The sequence below is a fragment of the Mauremys mutica genome, chromosome 6 (assembly GCF_020497125.1).
Source record: "Mauremys mutica isolate MM-2020 ecotype Southern chromosome 6, ASM2049712v1, whole genome shotgun sequence".
In the NCBI taxonomy this organism is placed as follows: Eukaryota; Metazoa; Chordata; order Testudines; family Geoemydidae; genus Mauremys; species Mauremys mutica.
The window spans coordinates 47775010-47788590 of record NC_059077.1 but is presented as its reverse complement, the minus strand read 5'-3'; the positions used below and the strand labels follow the sequence as shown (position 1 = coordinate 47788590).

Genomic DNA, 13581 nt, shown 5'->3' with positions numbered 1-13581 from the left:
GCATAGTAAGTTACAACAATATACTGTAAGTTAAGAGGAAGGGAAATCTTCCTAAGAATAACATAATAATACACTTTTAAAACTTCGACATGCTTTCTTAATGTATAGTTCTCTTTCCATGTCACAGCATGTGTGAAACTGAGCTTAGGCCCCGAAATGGCACTGTAAGCTCAGCTGTTAAGCCTGCTCCTCTCTCTATTGAAGATCCTCCCCTTCAAGAAGGATCCTCAGCCATGCGGCTCTGGAGCTCCTGCATCAGGGAATTACTGCCTGTTTAGCCCTTGATGATGATAGGCAGAATTACTGAGGGCCTGTAATGGAATATGTCTTTCAAGTCCACCTGTATCCTTGTAGGTTCGCCCTGCTCCCTTAATTCCCTTCTGTGGCAGGCCAATTTTGTCTTGGTTGTTCCACTGGACTATCATCCTCCCCCAAGGGTGTGCAGTGGAAATCTAATAGAGACGAGGCTGCAAGTATAAATACCTTGAGCATCTAGAATACTGTAACCATTACAGTAAAATGCAGTTAATAGTAATGCATGGATTGATTTATGTTCTCATGGAAATGGAGTTTAATTATATTTGACAATTGCTAACATGATTATAGCTGTATCTTTTATCTACTATAACTGACAGGAAGAACCCCATTCCCCTTGGTGGTCAGGGATAGTGCAGCAAAATGCAGATCTCAAAATACATGTTTTATTAAAAAAGTAATTGTTCTTTTCTACAACTCACTGGAGCAAAAACATCTTCTAGTATGTGATATTTCATATATGGAAATAGATGTGTTTCATATATGGAAATCTTAGCAGGCATATTAAAGAAAATATGCTATTAGACTGAGTAAAATGAAATATATAGTTCAAGCAGAAAATGAAACAAAATGTTAAAAGAAAAGAACAAGATCTTCTTTGAAAAGACTGACCGAAGATGTCATGAGAATTCCTAGTTCCTTGTGGTTTTAAAAAAACAAAACAAAAACTTGCAAGGTTTACCATCTAAATGATAAAAACCTAAAAGGGTTTGAAGTGGTACATGTTGTAGATAAGAATATAAGCAAAGATTTGTTCCTTAATCATCTTATAATTTTGTTGTATACACTACACATTTGATTTTTAAATTTAATTTTTTTAAGATAGTAACTTTTCACAATGGTATTTATAAATACAGCATTGGATCACTGACCACTACAGATGATAAAGCTGCCACCTCTTTAGACAACTGTACAGGAACAGAAGGACTGCAGAGAGCATCAATAGAGACACTTACTAATTTGGATGAGACATCTTGGAAAAGGCATGCTATTGATCTTGAAGAAAGTGACACTCCTCCTGCCAAGCGAACTCCTTCTACCTCAGCAGAGGATAATCTGGCAAATACTTACAAGGTCAGATACTAATTCAGGAAATACCGTTTTATGTGTACTATGAAAGGTGTGCAATTTGAAGTGTCTGTCTGACTTCAAAGTAATGACTGTATTAACTAGGTTAATTACCTCATTTGAAATTTTGCCAAGAAGCTTTTCAGCAACAAAATGGAAGCTGTAAGTTGCTTTTTGTTTCAAACAGTGGGACTGCTAAATAATCTTTAGGTTCTAGTTTCCATATTCACTTTGGGTATACCCATGGGCCCCGTTTTCCATTGTACTTTTTACTTGATATGCTTGCTAATTGTTTCTGTGCATTCACCCACTTTCACTTTTTTTGATGGTGCTCTTGCAGCAGGGGAAGTTTCAGGCATATGCTGGTCACGTGGCTGTCTTGTTTCAGGGAACGGAGCATCATGATTCTTGCAGGAAACTCATTACAGGAAAAAGCTGTGTGGCTAGAAATATCCCCACCCCTCTTCACTGGGGCACTAGCCATAAAATGCTAGCTGCAAAGGGAAGCTGGACAAATTTCCCATACTGTGAGGTGACCAAATTATTGGGAGTGACTTGCATGTATTTTTGCTATTGAGTACAATGTTTTGAGGTGTGGGGATCTCTACACTGTGATGTCAAGGACTCCAGTAAGAACCTTGTGAATTCCCCCAGCTTCCTTGCTTCTATGCTCTCTGAACTTGAGGCCCCTGTCATGGCTCTCTGGTAGTACCCCGAAAGCCTTCTTTTCAATCAACACTAGGGGTCACAAGTGACATGGGGTCCCATCACGTTCCTGAGTGTTGAAGACCTTTTCCTTCCTATTATTTGTCCCTAGTTGATTTAAGATCTGTAAATGTATAATCTTATTTCTGTACTAACTTTCACTGTGCTTTTTCTTTGAAGTAGAGAAATTGACTTTTAAATGTTGTTGTTTAATACAGGAGTCTTCAGTTAAATCAATACATGCTCCAAGGAAAATTGCTGGTAGGTGAATTTTTGAGATCTAATGCATATGGAGTCTCTTGTAAATGGTAGCTAACATTAATTGCTGTTTTGCTAACTAATCCTACCTGCGGCAATGTATTCATAAGGGGAAAATTGTCTTCTATTCACTTTAATTGCCAATTACCTGCACTGGGATTAGGTGCCTAGCAAAATTTTGTATATTCATGTTATAATTCAACTGGCCTCAAAAACAAAATTATAGTTGGAGCCTCAAATAAGATGATTTTCATGAATTTTAAGAGCTGCCTCTTATTTGTACATTTCTAAAAATAAGTTTGTTTTTTTTTAATGGTTGGTGGGTTTAAAAGAAAAAAAAATTAACCAGCAAAGATACCTTACATATATATATAGCTGACCTGGTTAGGGATTTTTGCCATGACCAAGTTTAGAATCTGTCAAAAGAACATATCTCTCTTTCACGCTGATTGGTGCAGTCTTTTTCATACTGAATTATTGTCAATTAGAGGAAGAGTTGTTACATTGTTATTTTAAAGATACTGAAGCAAAACTGTTTAGTATTCTGATCTTCCTTGTTTAGCTAACTTAACTCTTAAATTGGCAAAGATTTCTTTTACTACCAATTTTGCTGTTTTCCATTTGGCAAATATGTTTCCACCTGTTTTGAATGGAGCAATTAACCGATGATCTGTATTATGCCAAACTATCTTTTTGTGCATTTGCAATTCTAACAAGATCAGCAGAGGTCTTGTCTTACCTGCTATGAAGTCCCAGCAGAGAGAATGCAAAATGTTTGTGGGACCTTATAAATATAGTGGAGATGCTTTCTTTTTAATATCTCTGTGATTGAATAAAGAATCTGGATAATACAGGGCTTGATGTGAAGCTCATTAAAGTCAGTGGAAAGACTTTCAATTACTTCTGTGGGCTTTGAATCGGGTCTACAGCTTCCATGCACAAAACACATCATATCAGGAATAATAGTCCCTCTCTATACAACTTACAACAGTGATTTTATTTTTGGTCACGTTGTTACTAAAAATATGTGAACATGTTGGAAGGGGTTCCAAGAGGGTCAACCAAAAAAAGAACAGGGGACTGGAGGGACTGATGGATGAGGAAAGACTAAAGAAACCAGATATGTGTTTCTTAGTTAAAAGGCTTTAACTGAAAGAAGGACTAGCCTATACGTCGGAGACATAATATTTGAGCTAATGCAAAGAGAAGGGATGTAACTGTAAAAGAAGTGGAATGAAGTTGAGGGGAAAAAATAGTAGATTGAATATCAGAAATTTCCTGACAGTGAGATCTGTTTAGCTCTTTGCACTTTTATAGGGGATTTCATAATACTACTTTTAAGTTGTGCAATAGTCTCTCAAAAGAAATTATGGGAGACCATATCTTGGAAAAATTCAGGGTGATGAGGCTAAGCCCTAGAAAGTATAATAGGGAGCATTCTGCCCTAGGAGATGGTGGATTGCATGACCTAACTGATCTTTTCCAGTTCTAATGTCTGTGTGATCTGGTAAGGTTTTCAGGCCCAAAATATGACATATTTTAAAAAATTAACTATTATCTTTTGAGAAACTTAGCTTGCTCACATTTATTTAAATAACAAACAAAAATAACACTAGTGTCAATTGTAATGCCCTAAAACACTACGTCTTTTACTACCAGCACCACACTAGTTTGGACCATGATGTAGAATATTAATATTATAAAAATATTAAGAGTATAAGTTCAGTCAATGAGAATTGTAAATTTCCCATTTATGCTTAATATTTTTTTCACTGAAAGGGAGAATTTCTGAAAAAATGAAAACTTCCAAGAAGAAAAAACTACCTACCTCTATATTTGTATCTAAAACTGCAGAAAGAGGGCAATCTGAATCCTTTCAGAAATTAGGAACTATACCAGTTGAGGAATCGGCATGCAAGTGTTCAGATGAGTTGGTGTCTGGAATGGACCATGAGGGAAAAGAAGAAGCAAATGAGCAAGAAAGTTCTATGGATATTGGTGAATCTGGACGTTTGGGACATGTTGGAAGCACACCTGCCCTTTCAAGAAGCCCGATGCTAAGGTATTTCTAGAACATTGGTTCTCAGCCTTTTCATTCTGAAGACCCCCTTCTTATCAGGACTTGCACATGGTGATCCTTCTACTTAGCATTGTGGGAAAAGCAGGATAGATGTAATCCCAGGTTAAAAACCCATACACTAGAACATTGTCCATCCTTCTCTTCAGCAAAAAACTAGAAAAGATCAGCTGTGGAATTTGAAATACTCTAGCCATGGAATGGTAACAGCGTAGTTGATGGTGATTCATGCTGTCCCATGCTTTTCTGGCAATATACCTCAGTGAACAGATTGCTCATGCCTATTAAGTATTTGGCTTCTCTGTTTACACAGCCAACACAGCTGCCTTTTGTGATGTAGATTCTGTTCACTGGACTTGAGAAAACCAGATTGGTAGCTTTAATAAACCATTTATTTTAATTGCCCCATCCTGTGCTGTAATATACTGTATAAACATATCTGTTTCTTTGAATTTTTCAGTTAAGTAATAGCAGTTAATACGCTCAGTGTGCTTGTTCTTTAATGCTGTATTAAGACATGTCACTGCCCCACAGAGTTTACAGTCTAGACAACAAACAGAAGATGCAGCATGACTTTTGTTCCTTCGTATGTTCCTTTTTATATTTTTTAATTTACCTTTCCCCTTATCTTTTAGTTCTGTTCCTCTAAGCATCACTTATTTACTCACCATTTTACTTTTCTTACAGTCATATGTTTTTTGTAACTCTCTACTTTTCCCTGTCCTAGTAACATTTACCATTGCCTATTGGCCCCTGATGATTTCTCCCCTCTTCTCATATCATTGTGGTGTGTGGGGTTTAGTTGTTGCTTATTTGTATTCCAGTGTCAACCACAATATGTAGGTGCTCTCCACGCATAGAAAAAGACAGTCCCTGCCTTAGAGATTACAATCTAAAAAGTGACTCTGGGCCTTTGCCCCAACTTTTTTGTTCCTGAATTAACATTACGTAACAGTTCACTGTGATTGGCTGTGCTGATGTTGGTAGAGTGAAGATCTGGTGCTGTTCCTGCTCCAAGGAGTGTCTTCCTTCTGTATTCTGGGATGCTTTCTAGGTTGCCCTTGGGAGAGTAGGATTCCTCCTTCATGTGGTGCATTAGAAGAGGCCTGTGGAAATGACACAGGAAGGAATTCCCTGCTCTTTTGTGGGTGAGAAGCTGGCAGGTCTCCTCTGCAGCTGTTCCTGTTTCTAAGAGTATCTTTTGCCTAAAGATCTGGGAGCTTATATTGGCCACTCTTGAGTAGTGAATGGTAGGCTCCATCTCCCACATTGTGCTGGCATGGAGGCTGTTGAAGGCTTTTACAGCTCTACAGGGAGCTTTCTCAACTCTGTGCTGCTTAAATAATCTGGCAAAAATGTTGATATTTTTCCAATTCAGAGAATAAAAAACAAAACAAAAAAAATATCCTGGGGTTGATTTAACCTATTCCAAATTATTTATTTTAGAATGTTTTAATCATCTTCATATAATTTTATAAAAGTTTGCTACTAGATTGTAAGTCAAACTCTCATTAAATACAAACAATATTTCTACTCCATTTTCGTTGAGCAAGCTGACAATATTTATATAACCCTTGAAACTTTATTATTATTTTTTGTGTTTTTTGAATAGGGCTGGCCGAAGACCTCTGGGATTTTTATCTTTAATTTGCAAATCGAGTAATGCTGAACCTGGAGAGGGTGCTAAAGGGAATAGACAGAGACTCCAAAAACCTCTCATAGCTGCCTCAAAGCGAAGTCTAAAAAGACCCACTCTATCCGCTGAGAACAGTACAGACACTCAAGAGTCCTGTTCCCTTCCCTCTACAAGCATGTTGACATCTGCTGAATGTGAGAATATAGGCACTGCTGCAGTTCAGGTACATACAGTTACCTCTGAACATCATATGTATATGAAATGTAAAGCACTACTAGGAGATAACTGTGTGTGTGTGCGCGCGCGCGCACGCGCGGGAAGTGATCACTGACATTTTTATAGATTTGTGGTCTCTTTTTGCTTATCTGTATGCTGTGAAGCTGAACAAAAGGACTATGTTGAATGATAGGAAAAAAACATAATTATGTCAACTTTTTTTAAATGTTGGAGAGTCTCTTAGAGCAATGCTCTAATAACAGCAAAGGCATCTTAAGTTTTGGCATTGTTTCATTTTATATGATATTTTATTTCTCCCAGTTTCTGTCTCCACTTCTATCTTAAATCAGGAACATGAGGTCACTGCTTTGAGCACAAAAGATGGAGAGCAGACCCAGGGAGCTGACCACATGTCTCTAAAAATTCCCCATTTGCTACTTTACCTAAAGGAGCCAGCTGTGTAGTTTTATATTTCCTGCAAAGCATAGGGGGGAGCCGTAACTGAATGGTTAAAAATGCAGCTGCTTGATTACATCCCATCTCATTTGTACTGTTTGTTTCCTCTCCCTAAGGAGGAGATTGTGTTTGTTAATATTAAATCTCCTCAGATTATCTGTTCTGATCTCTTGAGGTCACATTACATTTTCCACATTAAGCAAAAGTGAAACAGGACACGTATCCCAAAATAAGTGTCTGCACACAGACTTGCACCAAAATAACAAAGATTTAGTTATTTCAATGCAAGTTTGTGTGTAGACCAGACCAACTGCCTTGCACTTTAAAAATGTTTGTGTGTTTTCACCATAACTTCCAGAGATGTGACTCATGTGTCTGCCTCAGAAACGACCAGGTCTGGCTGACTGTTAGGTAAGATTTCACCATGACCGTAAATGAGTCAGTCCCAGAAAGATCTGTTGATGGCTCATGGTGACATCTGTTATAGCCTGATATGAAGCCAGCTCAGTCTTCAAAGGCCTTAAAGTGAAGACCTTAGGTTTGATAACAAGACTATGTGTTTTCGCCACCAGCTGCAAAGGTGATAGGCCACTAACTCTGTCCTATGCCACAGAAGCAGAGAACTAGATCCCTACGTCACACACAAAGATGACCTTAGTGTCTAAGCACATGCTGCTGGTGTGCTGGACACTCATTAACCAACGCATCACCTTTTGCTGAAGCACCAAGCTCTGTCAGTGACAAGAGAATGAGTCGTTAGCTGATTGTGTTCAAGTCCTAGGTACAGCTTATCAGACTTCCAGCTAACCTACCAATAGCATCTATGCCACCAATAGTCCTTGAGGAGGCGCAGGATGTGTATAAATTTGATGTCTTAGCAGCTGGTTGCCTCTGTGGTTTTGAGATCTGGGTGGTCCTTGGTACACTGGAGCACTGAGCCGTCTGCAAATGAACTGTTCTATCTTCAAAATCGTAATGAAAATTAATGTTAATGTTTGTAAAGCACTTTGAATATCTAAAACACAAGATAAGGATAATTGTTTGAAACCCCCATTAAATCCCCAATAAATTGTTCCCAAAGGTGGTTTTGGAGATTTGCCTTAGTCACTTGTCCTGCCAACATTTCCCGCTAACTTGAATGTCCTTCCTGACAAAACTATGTATGAAAAGGTCCTTAGGCTTTTATTTGGAAATGCTAAATCTCTCAAAGTCCACACAGCTTTTATTACTTGACACTATGTTGTGCTTGTTTCCAAGAGAACCATATCTGATTGTGTCTTGCTGCAGCAGCCTGACAACTCTGTTTTGAGGGTTATGTCATCTCATGTTTTGTGAGGGGCATGTCTGCTACATGTCTGCCTCTGATTGGTATATATCTATGAAATTTGCAAAGCAGCCACATGGTCTTCTCTGTACAAGTTTACTCACCACTGTTGCTTGAGATCAAATTTCCATTATTACCTTAGCAGAAATGCTCAGGGCATCCACTCAAGAGTAGGATTCCATTACGTTTTATATCTTTAAAGAATAATTGTTACAGGTAATAGCTTGATCAGTTAAAATTAATCTACTTGACCGAGTAAATGAATATAAGATTTGAAGGATGGTTGTACTACAGTTTACTTGGTGTATCCCAAATTATTCTCTTAAACAATTTTGCTTGGGGAAATAATCTTTATGATGTCGGTAGTGGGAGGCCTATTGCTTTTACATTTTAAGTGAGTGCTGAAACTTACCAGGAGACTCTAGTTTGTACACAAGCTGAGGCATCGATGCATGAGAAACAACACATCTCAGTAGATTTCAAACCTGTAAATGCAGCCTTTTATTTTGTTGTAGGTTTCTTCTGAGTTTTCTGAGACGCAAGCTTCCTGTACTAAACAACAGGAGAAAGAAGAGGAGCCAACCAGAATCTCGGAATATTTTTTCAGTGATATCTTTATGGAGGTGGATGATTCAGAATAAACCTCTGGGATCCAAGAATGCAGTGTAACAGCAGAACTGTATATAGATGAGTTGCTGAGAATTCTCCTTTGTTCTTCCTTAGTCCTAATTTATTACCAGCCTCACTAATGGAGAATAACAAGCATTGTTGGAAAACAAAATCAGTTTTTCTCATTCTGGGTGATCTGAGCATTTTCAAACATTTAAGAACTAGATTGGCATGATGAGACTAAACAGTAGCTGTTGGCTTACACTGTAACTTTTCAAGATGCAGATGCTGGGTGCATGACTACTTTCTAGAAGTGCAATGAATGAATGACTATCAACATGACGATATCTCTTTAAATCATAATGCTGACGCTTGTGGGGCTGGTTATAAAAGTTATTTGCTATACTTCTTTTTGTGAAGTTCCACTCCAGGTAGGAGAATTAACCTTCATATTTATCTCTATAGATAGAGAAGCAATTCTAAAAGCTTAGTGTAGTAAATACATAAAAATGTTTTTTATTATCGGCTATTTTATAGTCTTCTCCAAATTACGTATTTTTGTAATGACAAATTCACAGGTACATAAGCTTAAAGGCTCTGATTGAAAACAAAATATTTAATCCCTTTTAAATGTACAGAGATAAACATGAGACTGTATTTATTTAATTTTAATTTATTAAAAGATGCTATCCCGTTAATCCTTTTTCATCTGTCTGATTTGGGGGTGAGGAAAAGATTAACGTATCTCCCATTGCAAATGCTGATTTCTTTCTAAATTAAATATTTAGTACAATAGGCTGGATTCTGCTCTTGCACTGTCTTTTATGTACTCATGTAACTCCATTGACTTCAGTGAAATTGCCCTGGTATAAATCAAGAGTAACTGCGAGCAGAATCGAACCCAGAACTATTGAGTGAGGATGCTTTGAGGATTTGCTACTTTGAAATTGTTAAGTTAGAATGGTTTTCCTCATGTTTCCTGTCTAAGTTTTGTTCACTAGCACAGTGTAACTCAGTTTTTAGGGTGGTATTAGATTTGTCACATGAAGACTAATTTTCCACTTATGTAATGAGGAAAAATTGCCATGACAAGTTTAAGAGTCACATGGTCTCAATCTTAAAATCAGGCATTCTTCTAAAAGATCAATATATTTTCATTCTTAAAGTCTTGACTTCTTGAAATGAGTAGTTGATATTTTAAATTAGACTTAGATAAAGTCTGCATTTTTCTCCTTGATTAAATGTTCGCCACTGGAGATCAAGGGTACAGAATAGACTTTCAGAACATGGGATTTACATAATGTCACATACCTCAAGATGAGTATATCCCTAATTATGTTCCTTAACAGTTCTGAACACCCTTTCAAACCAGTTATTTTTTTTACTCTAGCTTCACTTGCCACAGGTCAATCAGAAATGCATAGTACAGTATATGTTCGTTTACCTTAAGGTTGTGCTTCTACCTTTAATTTGTATTTTGTGAATGGGTCTTGCCAAAACGAAAATGGTTCTTAATGAGAGAGTAATTTAAAATATTTTGCTAAATTTGGTATTCAAACTGTTTTTTAAGATTTTGCCACCCTCTGCAAAGAAATATCTACTCTGTAGAGTTAGATGGTGATTTACTAGCAAATCCATAATTTATTTTCTAATTATAATGATTATCAGATTTCTCTTAAATCACTTGCTGAGACTTGAATTTTTATCCTTTCAGAAGTTATTTTTTGACTTGTAGCTTCTAAAGGTGCCCTCAAGACTGGAACAATAATCAAAAATAGACCCGCTATTAGGAATAATTAAAGTAGAAGCCCAGATCACTTACTTTATAGCAGCTAAATGTGAGAAGCAATTACAATTTTAATGCTACAGTGGAAAGGGAAAACTATCCTACAATAGAATGGTTTTCCCCTGTTTTTCAAGTAAATGACAACTTGAATTTAAAAAATGACTGTACAAATGGATCCAATCACATTTCCAGTTTCCGGCCAGTGTCTCATGGTTTGACTATTTCATTTTAACTTGAAATACCCATTTTTATGTTTTTTCTCCTTCTACTGTAAACATTGCAGTAATAGATTAACATTGTATACATGTAGCTAAGGCTACTGTACATTTTGTAGGGTCTGGTTCTTGTATGCAAATATTTTGTTAGTTATTGTTACATGGGGCATGTTGCATTTTAGAATCAGGTAAACCAGTTAGATCACCCCCACTAATATGTTCTCAAAATTGATTTGTGGAGGAGGAGGCTATAAAATAATGTACTCTAAGTACCTACTAAAGTGGTAAATACTCATTCATAGTATTTCAGATGCAATTCAAATGACAAGGCAAAAATAATTTGTATTTCATAAATTATAAAGACACTACAAAATTTATGGTGCCTTATTTATCCCTAATCGATGGAAGGGACAACAGACCTTGTTCTTGTTGTTGTTTTTTCACAGCAAACCATGTGCACTTTGTTATCAGTCTCTTTTGAAGTGAATCCCATTTCTTTAGAGCGATAAGATAACGTGTGTTTTCCGTGTTGGATATGAAAGTTGTATAAGTCATAGTGATGGAAGGAAACAGAACAGCATCTTGTGTTAAGTTCCACTGATCAATGGTTTATCATTTCTATTAAGATGTGGCAAAGGACTGTTTTCCTTGAACTGTTCTTTGACAAACATCCTGTGTAATATTGTTCACGTGTAAGCTTTCGGGTTCAAGGAAAGCAGTCTGTTCTATATGTAAATTATGTGAATAAATACTTTTATATCACTTGTGTATTTGATTTTACTTGAGTTGTCTTCACAAAGCTTTTAGCAATAAACAAGTTTATAATGAGCCAAAAGAATAAACTTTTAAAGGTAATGAGAGTTGAATGGCTAAGATTCCCACATTAGCACTAATGCTATGTTTTGCCATCTGTTCACCCTTGCAACATTTTACTTACATTATTGTAATGGTGGGGAGTAGATTTTATTCCTTGATTGGCGTATTTAAAAGAATGTTACAAAATTGCTATAAATTACATTTAATTTTTTTATTTTGAAAACTTTAGTTTTTCCATTCGCCACTTAATTTAGAGCCTGATATTTCTAGTATGAAAAATGTTCTAATGTTTTCTTCATGTAAATACTCAAGACCAGTGGTTCCCAAACTTGTTCCGCCGCTTGTGCAGGGAAAGCCTCTGGCGGGCTGGGCCAGTTTGTGTACCTGCTGCATCCGAGCGGCTCCCAGTGGCTGCGGTTCGCTGCTCCAGGCCAATGGGAGCTGCTGGAAGCGGCGGCTAGTATGTCCCTCAGCCCGACTAACTTTTCATTAAAATTACAAAAATATTAGGGGCAGATCATGTCCCCAGACCCTTCTAAAGTGTTGTTTTTTTTGCAGGGGGGAGGGGGCGGAAGGTGTGGGGAAGAGAGGAATGTGGAAGTCCATGCTATAAATTTATAATCTGATTTTGTATAATTCCATCTGAAAAATTAATCATGCAAAAATCTTTTTTTAAGCACTGGACTGTACTCCAGTAGTTCTGTAACAATGTTACATTTGGGCATATGATAATCAGTATAGGGAGAGATAGATACTTTCAGTCTTCTTTTAAAAGGACTTCTATTTGTGGAAGTCTTGCGTGCGTGTGCACACACACATACGTAAGCTTTTCATACATATATAAAATATTACAAAAAGCAGCTGAAAGGTTTCACTAATTTTTACCATATTGAATTACCAGAGCTACAGTATTTATATTTAAGGGATTGTCCCCTCAAGCTCATTATCTTATTTACTCCTGCAACAAATTTATAATGCTGCATTTTTACAAGTCATTTCTGTAGGAATAAACAATATCAAGGTATTCTTTCTCTTCAGGATAAAACGGAAAAGAATCTTATTCAAATACATCTTCAATAATAAAGGAAAAAACAGAAAAATACTGTCCGCAATATACATTTACTTTGTTGCAATGTGAAACTAATTCAGTTTGTTACTACAAGTAGGAAACAGCCTCTTTTTGGAAAATCAGGACCCAATTGCCAGTTGAAGAAAGCTTTTTTCCAATACTGGACCAGAGATATCAATAGACAATAGTTTTATACAACATCTGCACTTATCTGATGGCAACAGAGGAGGTTATTTGCCAGTAGGATAGGTACTAGGGGTCAGTAACAAAGTGACTAACTTACACAGGTTAGAGGAGTGTGTGTGTGTGTATAAACTTAGGGAGAAGGCTCTCCTAGTTATGTCACAAGGAAAGCACTGATATCCTTTAGGTGCTACTGAATTCCTGATCCCACCATGACCTTCCTCATCCCTTTTGAAACACTACTTTGGATAAACATCCTACTCTTAGGCCTGATCTACACTACAAAGTTAGTTTGACGTAAGCTGCTTTGCATTGACCTGGTTGTGTACATATCTACATTTAAAGTTGTCTCCCACTGTTGTAAGTGCCCTATTATGCTGACATAGTAACCACCTCCTTGAGTGGCGTTGATGTACATAGGTCATTGCAGTGTGAGTAGACGCTGCATTACCTGTGTTGACATTAACAGTCCTCCAGTGACTGTCCAACATTGCCTGACACTGACTACTCTGGTCACAATTGTGAATTCCACTGCCCAGGGACATGTAGATTGGAAGGCCCCCTCCTCCACCTTAAAACCCCTGTAAATTTTTAAAATGCCTTTTCTTGATTGTTCAGTTGAGTGAGCCTACCCAGTAGCTCTCCATTGTGTGCAATGGCCCAGCTGCCCATGGTAGCTAGGCACTCCAGTCGTGTTCCTGCCTGAACTAGAGGGGAGATACTGGATCTCCTGGGCCTGTGGAGAGAAGAGGCTGTGCAAGCACAGCTCTGAACCAGCCATAAAAATGTCAACATCTGCAGTAGATTACTCAGGGGTGCAAGAAAAGGGTTTTGACAGGGACAAGCAG

General features: G+C 37.4%; 1 protein-coding gene across 1 annotated transcript in view; it reads left to right on the top strand.

Moving 5' to 3' along the window:
* Positions 1-11427, top strand: part of BDP1 (B double prime 1, subunit of RNA polymerase III transcription initiation factor IIIB) — an 80794-nt gene extending 69367 nt beyond the window's left edge. The window contains exons 38-43 of the mRNA XM_045021813.1: positions 1173-1389; positions 1724-1915; positions 2307-2349; positions 4126-4408; positions 6036-6282; positions 8571-11427. Coding sequence (XP_044877748.1) covers positions 1173-1389; positions 1724-1915; positions 2307-2349; positions 4126-4408; positions 6036-6282; positions 8571-8696 — 1108 coding nt within the window. The 3' untranslated portion in view covers positions 8697-11427. The remainder of the gene's footprint in view (positions 1-1172; positions 1390-1723; positions 1916-2306; positions 2350-4125; positions 4409-6035; positions 6283-8570) is intronic.
* Positions 11428-13581: the final 2154 nt, after the last annotated feature.